The sequence below is a fragment of the Coregonus lavaretus genome, assembly GCF_964263955.1.
Source record: "Coregonus lavaretus genome assembly, chromosome: 18".
NCBI lineage: Eukaryota > Metazoa > Chordata > Actinopteri > Salmoniformes > Salmonidae > Coregonus > Coregonus lavaretus.
In genome coordinates this window covers 5,087,724-5,107,067 of record NC_140005.1, presented here as the reverse complement: position 1 = coordinate 5,107,067, position 19,344 = coordinate 5,087,724, and the positions used below count along the sequence as shown (strand labels likewise).

Sequence of the window (19,344 nt, the reverse complement as noted above, 5' to 3'; positions counted from 1 at the left end):
TAGGTGCTGGAAAACGGCTTCATCTCCTGTGATTCTTTATAGGTTGTTACCATCCTGCTGCTCTAATAGTACCCTTTATGAAATCCCTTATCTAAAGTTCCAATCATAGTTACTCTCTAACAGGAGGGGAAATATGCCCCTGGTGGTCAAATCCAGTGTCAGGTAAATATATATATATTTTTTAAAATTCTTAGTCATTTAGCAGACGCTCTTATCCAGAGTGACTTACAGTTAGTGAGTGCATACATTTTCATACTGGCCCCCCTGGCCATATACATATGTGTTTAGAGAGGCCTGCACACATGTTTTTACAAAGTGGCACAGAATGATCTCTGTAACAGGCAGAGGATATTATTCTTACATAGATGCGTTATTAGGAGTTTCACTTTAAGGTCTGATACAGCACACGTCACCATTTATGACGTGTGCTGTATGAGGCCTATTTGCATGCACAATTCAACATTAAACTTGAAAGTTGAAAAAGAGGCTTCTTAAAAAATAAAAGTATTTATTTTTTTCTTCGACGTCAAAGTTAACTGAATACATTTTAATGACTACAAGACCCAAGATCCGGAAGTATATTAAAGAAGGACTCTGACGTCACGCTCCAGGAAATCGCAGTATGTACACAATGGACCCTCGAGGAAGTTAGTAATAGACTATTGTAACCGAAAATATTTATTGAACGACAACTTAAGTTGATGTAAAGTTAGCTTGTTGTTTAGCATTTACATTTAACTAAACGAATAGGCGTGTTTTGTGTTTGTTTTCTCCTAAATACTGACCACTAGCTAGCGTAGCTTTAGCTATCTAACGTTAGTAGCTAGCCAGATGATTCGCTTCCATCTGACCAATTTCTTTCAATATAGAACAGCTCACTGTCTTTTAAATAGAGCTAGCTAACGATGTTCTCGGTTAGACTAACAAACCAGCTAGAATTGCAAACTAAGTCAGCCGGTCCCCGCATATTTAGCTAGCTAGTTAGGTAGCGTGCGTAACGTTAGCCTATGTGTGTGAGACTGATGACACTGATAGTTGTGTTTTTGTCCGTTGGAGGAAGAGGAAGATGACAGAGTAGGGAAATGACAAGCTGACGGAGCCTACACAGACCAGAGAGGGAACTGCGACTGACTGACAGCGAGGCAGACAAAGAAGAAGAATGCCGAGGAGAAAACAGTCGAACCCACAGCCCGTCAAATGTAAGTACAGTTTTATAGCCTTACTAGCTACTATAGTCATGCTATTGACTGGGTGGTGAAGGAGTTATCTCAAAACTAACTAGCTGGTTGTCCTTGAGTTTCCACATATTTCAATGTCTGAGATGTTTTGCTACTTGTACCTTCTAGGGGAGTGACCCCTAGCTCATGGTGGTTACTAGATCAACTGTAATCCATATTTGTACTGATTTGAATGAAGTCTTGGGTTTGGGTATATCCAACTTTGATACAGGATTAGATCATTTAGTTACATAGTTGATATGTACTTCAGCTGTTAAACCTCTGTCAGCTTCCAGAACTGTAATCTCTCCCTCTCTCTCTCACTGTCTCTCTCTCTGTCTCTCTCTCTCTCTGTCTCTCTCTCTCTCTCTCTCTCTCTCTCTCTCTCTCTCTCTCTCTCTCTCTCTCTCTCTCTCTCTCTCTCTCTCTCTGAGTTATCTCTCTCTCTCTCTCTCTCTCTCTCTCTCTCTCTCTCTGAGTTCTCTCTCTCTCTCTCTCTCCCTCCCTCTCTCTGAGTTCTCTCTCTCTATCTCCCTCTCTCTCTCTCTGTCTCTCTATCTCTTGCTGTCTCTCTGTCTCTCTCTCTCTGAGTTCTCTCTCTCTCCCTCTCTCTCTCTCTCTCTGTCTCTCTCTCTCTCTCTCTCTCTCTCTCTCTCTCTCTCTCTCTCTCTCTGTCTCTCTCTCTCTGTCTCTCTCTGTCTCTGTCTCTGTCTCTCTCTCTCTCATCCTGTGTGTGTGTTATCTCATCCTGAGTGTTGTCTCAGCTGGACTTCCTCTTCTCTGCTTCCTGTCTCCACTTCCCCTGCCTGACCTCCCCCTCTCCTCCCTCCCTCTCTCCCCTACCTTTCCTCTTCAATCACCCCACAATGCTGTATTAGTGTGAGGAGAGAGGTTATTGTGTTTTGCAGTAGACAGTGTAGTGATGGTGTGTAGTGTAGTGTAGTGATGGTGTGTAGTGTAGTGTAGTGATGGTGTGTAGTGTAGTGTAGTGATGGTGTGTAGTGTAGTGTAGTGATGGTGTGTAGTGTAGTGTAGTGATGGTGTGTAGTGTAGTGTAGTGATGGTGTGTAGTGTAGTGTAGTGATGGTGTGTGGTGTAGTGTAGTGATGGTGTGTGTGTAGTGTATTGATGGTGTGTGTGTAGTGTAATGATGGTGTGTGTGTAGTGTAATGATGGTGTGTGTGTAGTGTAATGATGGTGTGTGTGTGTAGTGTAGTGATGGTGTGTGTGTAGTGTAATGATGGTGTGTGTGTAGTGTAATGATGGTGTGTGTGTGTAGTGTAGTGATGGTGTGTGTGTAGTGTAGTGATGGCGTGTGTGTAATGATGGTGTGTGTGTAGTGTAATGATGGTGTGTGTGTAGTGTAATGATGGTGTGTGTGTAGTGTAATGATGGTGTGTGTGTAGTGTAGTGATGGTGTGTGTGTAGTGTAATGATGGTGTGTGTGTAGTGTAATGATGGTGTGTGTGTAGTGTAGTGATGGTGTGTGTGTAGTGTAATGATGGTGTGTGTGTGTAGTGTAGTGATGGTGTGTGTGTAGTGTAGTGATGGCGTGTGTGTAATGATGGTGTGTGTGTAGTGTAATGATGGTGTGTGTGTAGTGTAGTGATGGTGTGTGTGTAGTGTAGTGATGGTGTGTGTGTAGTGTAATGATGGTGTGTGTGTAGTGTAGTGATGGTGTGTGTGTAATGATGGAGTGTGTGTAGTGTAATGATGGTGTGTGTGTGTAGTGTAGTGATGGTGTGTGTGTAATGATGGACTGTGTGTAGTGTAATGATGGTGTGTGTGTGTGTGTGTGTGTGTGTGTGTGTGTGTGTGTGTGTGTGTGTGTGTGTGTGTAATATAGTAGATGGTGTGGAGTGTGATCCAGGATGCCTGGTTCTGGACAGTGACTTCCTGCTTAGTGGAGAGCTCTGTGAGTTTGGAGACACAGAGATCATGGGACTGGACAGAGACACAGGTCAGGCACACACATTGACACACATACACATTACACAAACACACTGACCAACCGGATCTCATAGTTTCATTCTATTTTGTGACGCATTAATTCTGCGTGGTAACAGGGTTAATTCTGCGTGGTAACAGGGTTAATTCTGCGTGGTAACAGGGTTAATTCTGCGTAATAACAGGGTTAATTCTGCGTAATAACAGGGTTAATTCTGCGTGGTAACAGGGTTAATTCTGCGTGGTAACAGGGTTAATTCTGCGTGGTAACAGGGTTAATTCTGCGTGGTAACAGGGTTAATTCTGCGTAGTAACAGGGTTAATTCTGCGTGGTAACAGGGTTAATTCTGCGTAGTAACAGGGTTAATTCTGCGTGGTAACAGGGTTAATTCTGCGTGGTTACAGGGTTAAAACAGAAACAACTCAAAGCTTTAAGTTTAAGGTATTAATTACGAGGGTTTAACCCCCTAGAGTCTATGTCCATGCCCCCGTGGAAATGTAATTAGCATAATACATAAATCCCCATAAAGATCCATCAGTTTAAGCTAGAGATATCCGTTATTTTGCATTGGATGCATCTCAATCCCCCGCATCCGCCGATGTCGCACTTCTGCATCTGTTGTGAAAGGTGACAGAGCTAGAGCGGTGTTTGTCAGACCACGAGACATCCAGAAAATCATTCTTCTCACAAAATCGCCTGTAGCTTCCGAACGGTTTGGCCTGCGTTACTATTATGAAAAGATGAGACTGTCACGAACACCATGGTGGTCTCCGTTTTGCTCTACGACCCCCACAAGCGTCTTGGGACTCGTCTGAAGTCGGTACAGCCGATCTGCCAACTTCTGTCTGTAGCGTCCAAACAGTTTGGGGTTACACACTGAGAGACTCTCACGAACATGTACATTTTTTTTTTTTATTCAAGGGGTCTTAAAATTCAAAATCAAATAGCTAAATTATCCTTGGTATGTCCTTCTTAAAACAACTCCATGTAGCTTAAAGTAACCCTCCGGCTCAGACAAGGCTAAGTCTATAGAGGGTTAAGGTTAGGGCTATGGGTTGGGGAATGCACTGTTTCCGTCAAGTATTATCTAGAGCATTGTGAACTGCAGTGGTCAGAGCAGCATGCTTTGGGCTAATGCCAACGTTCAAAACAACTGGGAACTCTGAAAAATACGAGGTCAAATCATGACGTCAGTGATCTTCAGGTTGGAAAGTCAGAGCTCTAAAAAGAGTCCAGAGTTCCCGAGTTGAATTCTGAGTTCATACCAATTTTTCCCAGTCGGAGTTAATTTTTTTTCAGAGTTCCCAGTTGTTTTGAACGCACTGAAGTCGGGAAGTCAGAGATTTCTCAGTTCCCAGTTGTTTTGAACACGGCATAAGCAGCGCTCTTTGCCTCCGAGCATCATGAGTTCACGCCAGTTCTCTGCAATAGTTTTCAATATTATAAAAATATATATATCTGGGCCGAGGAAGGCATATATCGATGTCCTCAGGACCTTTTCAAATGTCAGAAATCGAAAGCTATTTCTAGTGACCAGGCTGACACTGACAAGTACACATACACACACTTACAGTGTATTCGGAAAGTATTCAGACCCCTTGACTTTTTCCACATTTTGTTACATTACAGCCTTATTCTAAAATTGATTAAATAGTCCCCCCCCCCCCCCCTTCTCATCAATCTACACACAATACCCCATAATGATGAAGCAAAAACAGGTTATTAGAAATTTTTGCAAATGTACACTACCGTTCAAAAGTTTGGGGTCACTTAGAAATGTCCTTGTTTTCGAAAGAAAAGCATTGTTTTTGTCCATTAAAATAACATCAAATTGATCAGAAATACAGTGTAGACATTGTTAATGTTGTAAATGGCTATTGTAGCTGGACATTTTAATGAAGCTGTCAGTTGAGGACCTGTGAGGCGCCTGTTTCTCAAACTAGACACTCTAATGTATTTGTCCTCTTGCTCAGTTGTGCACGTGGGCGTCCCACTCCTCTTTCTATTCTGGTTACATTTTACATTTTACATTTTAGTCATTTAGCAGACGCTCTTATCCAGAGCGACTTACAGTTAGTGAGTGCATACATTTTTATTTTATTTTCCATACTGGCCCCCCGTGGGAATCGAACCCACAACCCTGGCGTTGCAAGCGCCATGCTCTACCAACTGAGCTGCACAGGACTAGAGCCAGTGTGTGCTGTTCTGTGACGGGAGTAGTACACAGCGTTGTACGAGATCTTCAGTTTCTTGGCAATTTCTCGCATAGAATAGCCTTCATTTCTCAGAACAAAGAATAGACTGACGAGTTTCTGAAGAAAGTTATTTGTTTCTGGCCATTTTGAGCCTGTAATCGAACCTTCAATTGATGATGCTCCAGAAAGTCTCAAGAAGGCCAGTTTTATTGCTTCTTTAATCAGCACAACAGTTTTCAGCTGTGCTAACATAATTGTAAAAGGGTTTTCTAATGATCAATTAGCCTTTTAAAATGATAAACTTGGATTAGCAAACACAACGTGCCATTGGAACACAGGACTGATGGTTGCTGATAATGGGCCTCTGTACGCCTATGTAGATATTCCATAAAAAATCAGCCGTTTCCAGCTACAATAGCCATTTACAACATTAACAATGTCTACACTGTATTTCGGATCAATTTGATGTTATTTTAATGGACAACAAAATTGCTTTTCTTTCAAAAACAAGGACATTTGTAAGTGACCCCAAACTTTTGAACGGTAGTGTAATAAAAAAAAACCCGGAAATATTACATTTACATAAGTATTCAGACCCTTTACTACAAGCTTGGCACACCTGTATTTGGGGAGTTTCTCTCATTCTTCTCTGCAGATCCTCTCAAGCTCTGTCAGGTTGGATGGGGAGGTCTCCCCATAGATGTTCGATCGGGTTCAAGTCCGGGCTCTGGCTGGGCCACTCAAGGACATTCAGAGACTTGTCCCGAAGCCACTCCTGCATTGTCTTGGCTGTGTGCTTAGGGTCATTGTCCTGTTGGAAGGTGAACCTTCACCGCAGTCTGAAGTCCTGAGCACTCTGGAGCAGGTTTTCATCAAGGATCTCTTTGTACTTTGCGCCGTTCATCTTTCCCTCGATCCTGACTAGTCTCCCGGTCCCTGCCGCTGAAAAACATCCATGCTTCACCGTAGGGATGGTATTGGCCAGGTGATGAGCGGTGCCTGGTTTCCTCCAGGCGTGACGCTTGACATTCAGGCCAAAGAGTTCAATCTTGGTTTCATCAGACCAGAGAATCTTGTTTCTCATGGTCTGAGAGTCTTTAGGTGCCTTTTGGCAAACTCCAAGCGGGCTGTCATGTGCATTTTACTGAGGAGTGGCTTCCGTCTGGCCACTCTACCATAAAAGCCTGATTGGTGGAGTGCTGCAGAGATGGTCGTCCTTCTGGAAGGTTCTCCCATCTCCACAGAGGAACTCTAGAGCTCTGTCAGAGTGACCATCGGGTTCTCTGTCACCTCCTTGACCAAGGCCCTTCTCCCCCGATTGCTCAGTTTGGCCGGGTGGCCAGCTCTAGGAAGAGTCTTGGTGGTTCCAAACGTCTTCCATTTAAGAATGATGAAGGCCACTGTGTTCTTGGGGACCTTCAATGCTGAATAAATGTTTTGGTACCCTTCCCCAGATCTGTGCCTCGACACAATCCTGTCTCGGAGCTCTACGGACAATTCCTTCGACCTCATGGCTTGGTTTTTGCTCTGACATGCACTGTCAACTGTGGGACCTTATATAGACAGATTTGTGCCTTTCCATGTCCAATCAATTGAATTGACCACAGGTGGACTCCAAATTGTGGAAACATCACAAGGATGAGCAATGGAAACAGAATGCACCTTAGCTCAATTTCTAGTCTCATAGCACAGGGTCTGAATACTTATGTAAATAAGGTATTTCTGTATTTTATTTATTTATACATTTGCAAAAATGTCTAACAACCTGTTTTTGCTTTGTCATTATGGGGTATTGTGTGTAAATTGATGAGGAATTGTTTTTATTTAATCCATTTTAGAATAAGGCTTTAACGGAACAAAATGTGGAAAAAGTGAAGGGGTCTGAATACTTTCCGAATGCACTGTACATGGTTTTACGAGTCCTTGACTAAATGCTGTTGTATGCTGCTCTCTCTCTCTCTCTCTCTCTCTCTCTCTCGCTCCCACTCTCTCTTCCTTTATCTCTCTCCTGCTCTCCCTCCCTCCCCTGCTCTCTTCCGCTCTCCCTCTCTCTCTCTCTCTCTCTCTCGGTCTCTCTCTCCTTCCCTCTCTCTCTCACCTCTCCCTCCCTCTCTCTACCAGGTATGACAGTGTTCTCTCTAAGTGATGACGGCTCCACCCTTCCAGGTCCGGGTGACTCCGCCTTCCCAGTGTTCCTCTCCTGTAAGGGGTGTGGCCAATTGATGGGGGCCGACCTTGACCTGGGAGCGGGACTAGACTTGGGGGCGGGACTCTACTGCCTGAGCTGTGAAGAGGGCCTCCAATCAGAATCACACACAGCCATGGAGGATACCTCACAGGAGGAGGAGTCAACCCCGGCTGTCCAATCCTGTGGGAGGAAGGACAGGAAGAGGAAGAGGAGGAAGGCGGGTGATGAAGAAGCCTGTATGAAGCTGTACACGTGCTCTCTGTGTAGTTTCTCCTCTCGCTACTCCAACCATCTAAAACGCCACATGAGGACCCATGATGGAGAGAAGCCCTACCACTGTCCCCACTGCCCCTACGCCTCTACACAGAGGGTAAACCTGCAGAGACACACACGCACACACACCGGGGAGAAGCCCTACCTCTGCAACGCTTGCAGCTATGCCTGTAGTTCGCTGGGGAACCTGCGGAGGCACCAGCGCTCACACAGCCAGGAGTCCCGGCCCCGGCCGCAACGCACCCACACACTAAAGAGACGCAGCAGACGGAAACACACACACAGAGATAATGGTGAAGGTAAGGGCACACAGTCAGGCTGGTACACACACACAGAGATAATGGTGAAGGTAAGGGCACACAGTCAGGCTGGTACACACACACACAGATAATGGTGAAGTTAAGGGCACACAGTCAGGCTGGTACACACACAGAGAGATAATTGTGAAGATAAGGGCACACAGTCAGGCTGGTACACACACAGAGAGATAATTGTGAAGATAAGGGCACACAGTCAGGCTGGTACACACACAGAGAGATAATTGTGAAGATAAGGGCACACAGTCAGGCTGGTACACACACACACAGAGATAATGGTGAGGGTAAGGGCACACAGTCAGACTGGTACACACACACATAGAAAATGGTGAAGGTAAGGGCACACAGTCAGGCTGGTACACACACACACACACACACAGAGATAATGGTGAAGGTAAGGGCACACAGTCAGGCTGGTTCACACACAGAGAGAAAATGGTGAAGGTAAGGGCACACAGTCAGGCTGGTACACACACAGGGAGAAAATGGTGAAGGTAAGGGCACACAGTCAGGCTGGTACACACACAGAGAGAAAATGGTGAAGGTAAGGGCACACAGTCAGACTGGTACACACACACAGAGAAAATGGTGAAGATAAGGGCACACAGTCAGGCTGGTACACACACAGAGAGAAAATGGTGAAGGTAAGGGCACACAGTCAGGCTGGTACACACACAGAGAGAAAATGGTGAAGGTAAGGGCACACAGTCAGGCTGGTACACACACACACAGAGATAATGGTGAGGGTAAGGGCACACAGTCAGACTGGTACACACACACATAGAAAATGGTGAAGGTAAGGGCACACAGTCAGGCTGGTACACACACACACACACACAGATAATGGTGAAGGTAAGGGCACACAGTCAGGCTGGTACACACACAGAGAGATAATTGTGAAGATAAGGGCACACAGTCAGGCTGGTACACACACACACAGAGATAATGGTGAGGGTAAGGGCACACAGTCAGACTGGTACACACACACATAGAAAATGGTGAAAGTAAGGGCACACAGTCAGGCTGGTAAACACACACACACACACACAGAGATAATGGTGAAGGTAAGGGCACACAGTCAGGCTGGTTCACACACAGAGAGAAAATGGTGAAGGTAAGGGCACACAGTCAGGCTGGTACACACACACACACACACACAGAGATAATGGTGAAGGTAAGGGCACACAGTCAGGCTGGTTCACACACAGAGAGAAAATGGTGAAGGTAAGGGCACACAGTCAGGCTGGTACACACACAGGGAGAAAATGGTGAAGGTAAGGGCACACAGTCAGGCTGGTACACACACAGAGAGAAAATGGTGAAGGTAAGGGCACACAGTCAGACTGGTACACACACACAGAGAAAATGGTGAAGATAAGGGCACACAGTCAGGCTGGTACACACACAGAGAGAAAATGGTGAAGGTAAGGGCACACAGTCAGGCTGGTACACACACAGAGAGAAAATGGTGAAGGTAAGGGCACACAGTCAGGCTGGTACACACACACACAGAGATAATGGTGAAGGTAAGGGCACACAGTCAGGCTGGTAAACACACACACAGAGATAATGTTGAAGGTAAGGGCACACAGTCAGGCTGGTACACACACACACACACACAGATAATGGTGAAGGTAAGGGCACACAGTCAGGCTGGTACACACACAGAGAGAAAATGGTGAAGGTAAGGGCACACAGTCAGGCTGGTACACACACACACAGAGATAATGGTGAAGGTAAGGGCACACAGTCAGGCTGGTACACACACACACAGAGATAATGGTGAAGGTAAGGGCACACAGTCAGGCTGGTACACACACACACAGATATAATAGATAATGTTGAAGGTAAGGGCACACAGTCAGGCTGGTACACACACACAGAGATAATGGTGAAGGTAAGGGCACACAGTCAGGCTGGTACACACACACAGAGATAATGGTGAAGGTAAGGGCACACAGTCAGGCTGGTACACACACACACAGATATAATAGATAATGTTGAAGGTAAGGGCACACAGTCAGGCTGGTACACACACACACACAGATAATGGTGAAGGTAAGGGCACACAGTCAGGCTGGTACACACACACAGAGATAATGGTGAAGGTAAGGGCACACAGTCAGACTGGTACACACACGGAGAGATAATGGTGAAGATAAGGGCACACAGTCAGGCTGGTACAAACACACAGAGATAGTGTGTGAAGGTAAGGCACACAGTCAGGCTGGTACACACACACACACACACACACACACACAGATAATGGTGAAGGTAAGGGCACACAGTCAGGCTGGTACACACACACACAGAGATAATGGTGAAGGTAAGGGCACACAGTCAGGCTGGTACACACACACACAGAGATAATGGTGAAGGTAAGGGCACACAGTCAGACTGGTACACACACACAGAGAAAATGGTGAAGGTAAGGGCACACAGTCAGGCTGGTACACACACAGAGAGAAAATGGTGAAGGTAAGGGCACACAGTCAGGCTGGTACACACACAGAGAGAAAATGGTGAAGGTAAGGGCACACAGTCAGGCTGGTACACACACACACAGAGATAATGGTGAAGGTAAGGGCACACAGTCAGGCTGGTAAACACACACACAGAGATAATGTTGAAGGTAAGGGCACACAGTCAGGCTGGTACACACACACACACACACAGATAATGGTGAAGGTAAGGGCACACAGTCAGGCTGGTACACACACAGAGAGAAAATGGTGAAGGTAAGGGCACACAGTCAGGCTGGTACACACACACACAGAGATAATGGTGAAGGTAAGGGCACACAGTCAGGCTGGTACACACACACACAGAGATAATGGTGAAGGTAAGGGCACACAGTCAGGCTGGTACACACACACACAGATATAATAGATAATGTTGAAGGTAAGGGCACACAGTCAGGCTGGTACACACACACAGAGATAATGGTGAAGGTAAGGGCACACAGTCAGGCTGGTACACACACACAGAGATAATGGTGAAGGTAAGGGCACACAGTCAGGCTGGTACACACACACACAGATATAATAGATAATGTTGAAGGTAAGGGCACACAGTCAGGCTGGTACACACACACACACAGATAATGGTGAAGGTAAGGGCACACAGTCAGGCTGGTACACACACACAGAGATAATGGTGAAGGTAAGGGCACACAGTCAGACTGGTACACACACGGAGAGATAATGGTGAAGATAAGGGCACACAGTCAGGCTGGTACAAACACACAGAGATAGTGTGTGAAGGTAAGGCACACAGTCAGGCTGGTACACACACACACACACACACACACAGATAATGGTGAAGGTAAGGGCACACAGTCAGGCTGGTACACACACACACAGAGATAATGGTGAAGGTAAGGGCACACAGTCAGGCTGGTACACACACACACAGAGATAATGGTGAAGGTAAGGGCACACAGTCAGACTGGTACACACACACAGAGAAAATGGTGAAGGTAAGGGCACACAGTCAGGCTGGTACACACACACACAGAGATAATGGTGAAGGTAAGGGCACACAGTCAGGCTGGTACACACACACAGAGATAATGGGGAAGGTAAGGGCACACAGTCAGGCTGGTACACACACACACAGATAATGGTGAAGGTAAGGGCACACAGTCAGGCTGGTACACACACACAGAGATAATGGTGAAGGTCAGGGCACACAGTCAGGCTGGTACACACACATAGAGATAATGGTGAAGGTAAGGGCACACAGTCAGGCTGGTACACACACAGAGGTAATGGTGAAGGTAAGGGCACACAGTCAGGCTGGTACACACACACATAGATAATGGTGAAGGTAAGGGCACACAGTCAGGCTGGTACACACACACAGATAATGGTGAAGATAAGGGCACACAGTCAGGCTGGTACACACACACAGAGATAATGGTGAAGGTAAGGGCACACAGTCAGGCTGGTACACACACAGAGATAGTGGTGAAGGTAAGGGCACACAGTCAGGCTGGTACACACACAGAGATAATGGTGAAAGTAAGGGCACACAGTCAGGCTGGTACACACACAGAGAGATAATGGTGAAGGTAAGGGCACACAGACAGGCTGGTACACACACACAGAGATAATGGTGAAGGTAAGGGCACACAGTCAGGCTGGTACACACACAGATAATGGTGAAGGTAAGGGCACACAGTCAGACCGGTACACACACGGCGAGATAATGGTGAAGATAAGGGCACACAGTCAGGCTGGTACACACACACAGAGATAGTGGTGAAGGTAAGGCACACAGTCAGGCTGGTACACACACACACATAGATAATGGTGAAGGTAAGGGCACACAGTCAGGCTGGTACACACACACAGATAATGGTGAAGATAAGGGCACACAGTCAGGCTGGTACACACACAGAGAGATAATGGTGAAGGTAAGGGCACACAGTCAGGCTGGTACACACACACAGAGATAATGGTGAAGGTAAGGGCACACAGTCAGGCTGGTACACACACACACAGAGATAATGGTGAAGGTAAGGGCACACAGTCAGGCTGGTACACACACACAGATAATGGTGAAGATAAGGGCACACAGTCAGGCTGGTACACACACACAGAGATAATGGTGAAGGTAAGGGCACACAGTCAGGCTGGTACACACACACAGATAATGGTGAAGATAAGGGCACACAGTCAGGCTGGTACACACACACAGAGATAATGGTGAAGGTAAGGGCACACAGTCAGGCTGGTACACACACACAGAGATAATGGTGAAGGTAAGGGCACACAGTCAGGCTGGTACACACACACAGAGATAATGGTGAAGGTAAGGGCACACAGTCAGGCTGGTACACACACAGAGAGATAATGGTGAAGATAAGGGCACACAGTCAGGCTGGTACACACACACAGAGATAGTGGTGAAGGTAAGGCACACAGTCAGGCTGGTACACACACACACACACACACACACACAGAGATAATGGTGAAGGTAGGGGCACACATTCAGGCTGGTACACACACAGAGATAATGGTGAAGGTAAGGGCACACAGTCAGGCTGGTACACACACACAGAGATAATGGTGAAGGTCAGGGCACACAGTCAGGCTGGTACACACACATAGAGATAATGGTGAAGGTAAGGGCACACAGTCAGGCTGGTACACACACAGAGATAATGGTGAAGGTAAGGGCACACAGTCAGGCTGGTACACACACACATAGATAATGGTGAAAGTAAGGGCACACAGTCAGGCTGGTACACACACAGAGAGATAATGGTGAAGGTAAGGGCACACAGTCAGGCTGGTACACACACACAGAGATAATGGTGAAGGTAAGGGCACACAGTCAGGCTGGTACACACACACACAGAGATAATGGTGAAGGTAAGGGCACACAGTCAGGCTGGTACACACACAGAGAGATAATGGTGAAGGTAAGGGCACACAGTCAGGCTGGTACACACACACAGAGATAATGGTGAAGGTAAGGGCACACAGTCAGGCTGGTACACACACAAACAGAGATAATGGTGAAGGTAAGGGCACACAGTCAGACTGGTACACACACGGAGAGATAATGGTGAAGGTAAGGGCACACAGTCAGGCTGGTACACACACACAGATATAGTGGTGAAGGTAAGGCACACAGTCAGGCTGGTACACACACACACACACACACACAGAGATAATGGTGAAGGTAAGGGCACACAGTCAGGCTGGTACACACACAGAGAGATAATGGTGAAGGTAAGGGCACACAGTCAGGCTGGTACACACACACATAGATAATGGTGAAGGTCAGGGCACACAGTCAGGCTGGTACACACACAGAGAGATAATGGTGAAGGTAAGGGCACACAGTCAGGCTGGTACACACACACAGAGATAATGGTGAAGGTAAGGGCACACAGTCAGGCTGGTACACACACACACAGAGATAATGGTGAAGGTAAGGGCACACAGTCAGGCTGGTACACACACAGAGAGATAATGGTGAAGGTAAGGGCACACAGTCAGGCTGGTACACACACACACACAGAGATAATGGTGAAGGTAAGGGCACACAGTCAGGCTGGTACACACACAGAGAGATAATGGTGAAGGTAAGGGCACACAGTCAGGCTGGTACACACACACACAGAGATAATGGTGAAGGTAAGGGCACACAGTCAGACTGGTACACACACGGAGAGATAATGGTGAAGATAAGGGCACACAGTCAGGCTGGTACACACACACAGAGATAGTGGTGAAGGTAAGGCACACAGTCAGGCTGGTACACACACACACACACAGAGATAATGGTGAAGGTAAGGGCACACAGTCAGGCTGGTACACACACAGAGAGATAATGGTGAAGGTAAGGGCACACAGTCAGGCTGGTACACACACACAGAGATAATGGTGAAGGTCAGGGCACACAGTCAGGCTGGTACACACACACACACACAGATAATGGTGAAGGTCAGGGCACACAGTCAGGCTGGTACACACACACACAGAGATAATGGTGAAGGTAAGGGCACACAGTCAGGCTGGTACACACACACAGATAATGGTGAAGATAAGGGCACACAGTCAGGCTGGTACACACACACAGAGAGATAATGGTGAAGGTAAGGGCACACAGTCAGGCTGGTACACACACACAGATAATGGTGAAGGTAAGGGCACACAGTCAGGCTGGTACACACACACAGATAATGGTGAAGATAAGGGCACACAGTCAGGCTGGTACACACACACAGATAATGGTGAAGGTAAGGGCACACAGTCAGGCTGGTACACACACACAGATAATGGTGAAGATAAGGGCACACAGTCAGGCTGGTACACACACACAGATAATGGTGAAGGTAAGGGCACACAGTCAGGCTGGTACACATGTACACACACAATATGTTCCAGAATAGAGGATGTTGTCTTTCAAACGTTCTAGCGTGTAGCTCAGAGTGAAAGGAGAAGTGTTGGTTAACTTCCTGAAACTGGAGTTGAAAAAGAGGAAGAAGCTCTGTTTGGTTGGCTGGTTACTGAACTAAAGGTCATTTGTCTGTGTGTACTGTTCTCTTCTCCAGATGCCGTGGTGTCAGACCTGACAGTGTGTGTGAGGGAGGATTCTGATTTCCTCCAGACCCTAGGGGGGGTAGCCTCTTCCTCCTCCCCCCTCCTCCCCTGTCTCCCCCCATCCGCCCCCCTCCCTGACCTCCTCTTCCCCCTCTGCTGTCGTTCCTGTGGCCTCACCCTGGAGGGAGAAGGAGACGGGGAGGGAGGAGAGGAGGGCGGAGGGCAGATGTGTAGTCAATGTTCTGAGTTTCTCCTCTCTAAGGAACCAGGCTCCTCCAGCCCCACTGACAGAGACACACCTGGTGACACTGACTCAAACACACTCCGGCCGGGGGCCAGTAAGCTGTACCGCTGCCCTCTCTGCCCCTTCCTCTCCCTCTACCCCAACCACCTGGCTCGACACGCCCACACCCACAGTGGGGAGAAACCCCACCGCTGCCCCCAGTGCCCCTACGCCTCGGCCCACCTGGACAACCTGAAACGCCACCTCCGCATTCACACAGGGGAGAAGCCCTACCGCTGTGCCCAGTGCTCGTACGCCTGCGGGAACCTGGCCAACCTGAGGCGCCACGAGAGGATTCACTCTGGAGCCAAGCCGTTCCACTGCTCTGTGTGCGGCTACAGCTGTAACCAGAGCATGAACCTGAAGAGACACATGCTGAGACACACGGGGGAGAAGCCTTACGGCTGTGCTGAGTGTGACTACACCACGGGACACTGGGACAACTACAAACGCCACCAGAGGAAACACGGACACAACACAGACAGCTGGGACAAACACACACACCAGGACACTACAGCAGTCAGCAACACACACCACTGAGACACACACACACACACCACTGAGACACACACACACACACACACACACCACTGAGACACCCACTGAGACACACACACACCCACACACACACACACCACTGAGACACACACACACACCACTGAGACACCCACTGAGACACACACACACCCACACACACACACACCACTGAGACACACACACACACACACACACACACACCACTGAGACACACACACACACACACACACACACACCACTGAGACACACACACACCACTGAGACACCCACTGAGACACACATACACACCACTGAGACACACACACACACACACCACTGAGACACACACACACACACACACACACACCACTGAGACACACACACACACACACACACCACTGAGACACACACACACACCACTGAGACACACACACACACACACACACACACACCACTGAGACACACACACACACACACACACACCACTGAGACACACACACACACACACACACACACCACTGAGACACACACACACACACACACACACACCACTGAGACACACACACACACACACACACCACTGAGACACACACACACACACACACACACACACCACTGAGACACACACACACACACACACACACACACACCACTGAGACACACACACACACACCACTGAGACACACACACACACCACTGAGACACACACACACACCACTGAGACACACACACGACCACAGACCAACACTGAATTTAAGAAATAGGGAACCATAGCCAGGGAGAGATGTAGCCAGGGGGGAGGGTGTGTGTCAGTGTGTGTGTGTGTTACAATGGTGACCCCCGACCCCTGTCTCTGCTCTCAGGCCTCAGAGGGGCAGGACTTATCTCAGGTGGCTTTAGAGACGGTGCTACATTAGCTGTTTTACTGAGTCTGAACACTGCACTGACCTTCACCTAGGGCATTAAAGTGTGTGTGTGCGTCTGTGTCTGTGTGTGATTCAAGATTAATCCTGTTTTTGAATGGTTACATGTTGTTTTTAATAAAGTAGATGCATTGTTTGACAATTATGTTTTGATTGAGATTTAGCCATTTTCAAATTGTGTATTCATAATGTTTTTGTCAACTGCAATGAACCTAATTGTGAAACAGATAGTTTATTTTTGCAACAGATGATGATGATATATTTGAGTTATTTTGATGATGATTTGAACAATGTTTCTCAGAAAATAGTATTGCGTTGGCAGACATCACATCATATTCTCATTGGAGAAGATGCCTAAACAGGGGTGTAATCATTAGTGCACACTGTAGCAAACAGTTGCAAAATGTTTTGAAACAGAAAACGAGAGTTTCTGTTGGGCAAGTTCAGGTAGCTCCCTCTCTGTTTTGTTCCCTTTGCTTCCATTTGGCTCTTCGTAAATACACCCCTGCTGATGGCAAGGCTACTCAGAGAATAGACAGGACCCCTGCTGATGGAAAGGCTGCTCAGAGAATAGACAGGACCCCTGCTGATGGCAAGGCTACTCAGAGAATAGACAGGACCCCTGCTGATGGAAAGGCTACTCAGAGAATAAACAGGACCCCTGCTGATGGAAAGGCTACTCAGAGAATAGACAGGACCCCTGCTGATGGCAAGGCTACTCAGAGAATAGACAGGACCCCTGCTGATGGCAAGGCTACTCAGAGAATAGACAGGACCCCTGCTGATGGAAAGGCTACTCAGAGAATAGACAGGACCCCTGCTGATGGCAAGGCTACTCAGAGAATAGACAGGACCCCTGCTGATGGAAAGGCTACTCAGAGAATAGACAGGACCCCTGCTGATGGAAAGGCTACTCAGAGAATAGACAGGACCCCTGCTGATGGCAAGGCTACTCAGAGAATAGACAGGACCACAGTAACTGTCTGTCTGCACACTATGCCTTCTACATCTCTCTAATACTGAAATAAAGTATTTGACTGACGTTTTTCCCTTTGTGGGTTTGTGCTCGTGATAGCAGTGGTGATGGTAGTCCATCTTTTAAGGTGTCTTTCTGTCTAGTGAGATGAAAATATATTATACATATACAGTACCAGTCAGAAGTTTTAGAACACCTACTCATTCAAGGGTTTCTCTTTATTTTGACTATTTTCTACATTGTAGAATAATAGTGAAGACATAACTATGAAATAACACATGGAATCATGTAGCAACCAAAAAAGTGTTAAACAAATCAAAATATAATTTACATTTGAGATTCTTCAAAGTAGCCACCCTTTGCCTTGATGACAGCTTTGCACATTCTTGGCATTCTCTCGAACAGCTTCATGAGGTAGTCACTTGGAATGCATTTAAATTAAAAGGCGTGCCTTCTTAAAAGTTAATTGTGGAATTACTTTCCTTAATGCGTTTGAGCCAATCAATTGTGTTGTGACAAGGTAGGGGGGATATACAGAAGATAGCCATATTTGGTAAAAGACTGTCCATATTATGGCAAGAACAGCTCAAATAAGCAAAGAGAAACGGTAGTCCGTCATTACTTTAAGACATGAAGTTCAGTCAATCTGGAAAATGTCAAGAACTTTGAAAGTTTCTTCGAGTGCAGTCGCAAAAACCATATAGCGCTATGATGAAACTGGCTCTCATGAGGACCGCCACAGGAATGGAAGACCCAGAGTTACCTCTGCTGCAGAAGATAAGTTCATTAGAATTAACTGCACCTTAGATTGCAGCCCAAATAAATGCTTCACAGAGTTCAAGTAACAGACACATCTCAACATCAACTGTTTAGAGGAGACTGTGTGAATCAGGCCTTCATGGTCGAATTGCTGCAAAGAAACCACTACTAAAGGACAACAATAAGAAGAAGAGACCTGCTTGGGCCAAGAAACACGAGCAATGGACATTAGACCGGTGGAAATCTGTCCTTTGGTCTGATGAGTCCAAATGTGACATTTTTGGTTCCAACCGCCGTGTCTTTGTGAGACGCAGAGTAGGTGAATGGATGATCTCTGCATGTGTGGTTCCCACCGTGAAGCATGGAGGATGAGGTGTGATGGTGTGGGGGTGTTTTGCTGGTGACACTGTCTGTGATTTATTTAGAATTCAAGGCACACTTAACCAGCATGGCTACCACAGCATTCTGCAGCGATACGCCATCCCATCTGGTTTGCGCTTAGTGTGACTATAATTTGTTTTTCAACAGGACAATGACCCAACACACCTCCAGGCTGTGTAAGGGCTATTTTACCAAGAAGGAGAGTGATGGAGTGCTGCATCAGATGATTTGAGACTGTTTGGTTTGAGTCGGACGGCAGAGTGAAGGAAAAGCAGCCAACAAGTGCTCAGCATATGTGGGAACTCCTTCA

General features: G+C 46.9%; 1 protein-coding gene across 1 annotated transcript; it reads left to right on the top strand.

The window, feature by feature from the left end:
* The first annotated feature begins 584 nt into the window (after nt 1–584).
* On the top strand, nt 585–17,054 carry znf513b (zinc finger protein 513b). Its single transcript, XM_084182300.1, has 5 exons — nt 585–620; nt 1,057–1,199; nt 3,064–3,177; nt 7,482–8,120; nt 15,208–17,054. The coding sequence occupies exons 2-5, from the start codon at nt 1,160–1,162 to the stop codon at nt 16,017–16,019; spliced, it is 1,605 nt and encodes a 534-aa protein (XP_084038426.1). The 5' UTR covers nt 585–620; nt 1,057–1,159; the 3' UTR covers nt 16,020–17,054.
* Nucleotides 17,055–19,344: the final 2,290 nt, after the last annotated feature.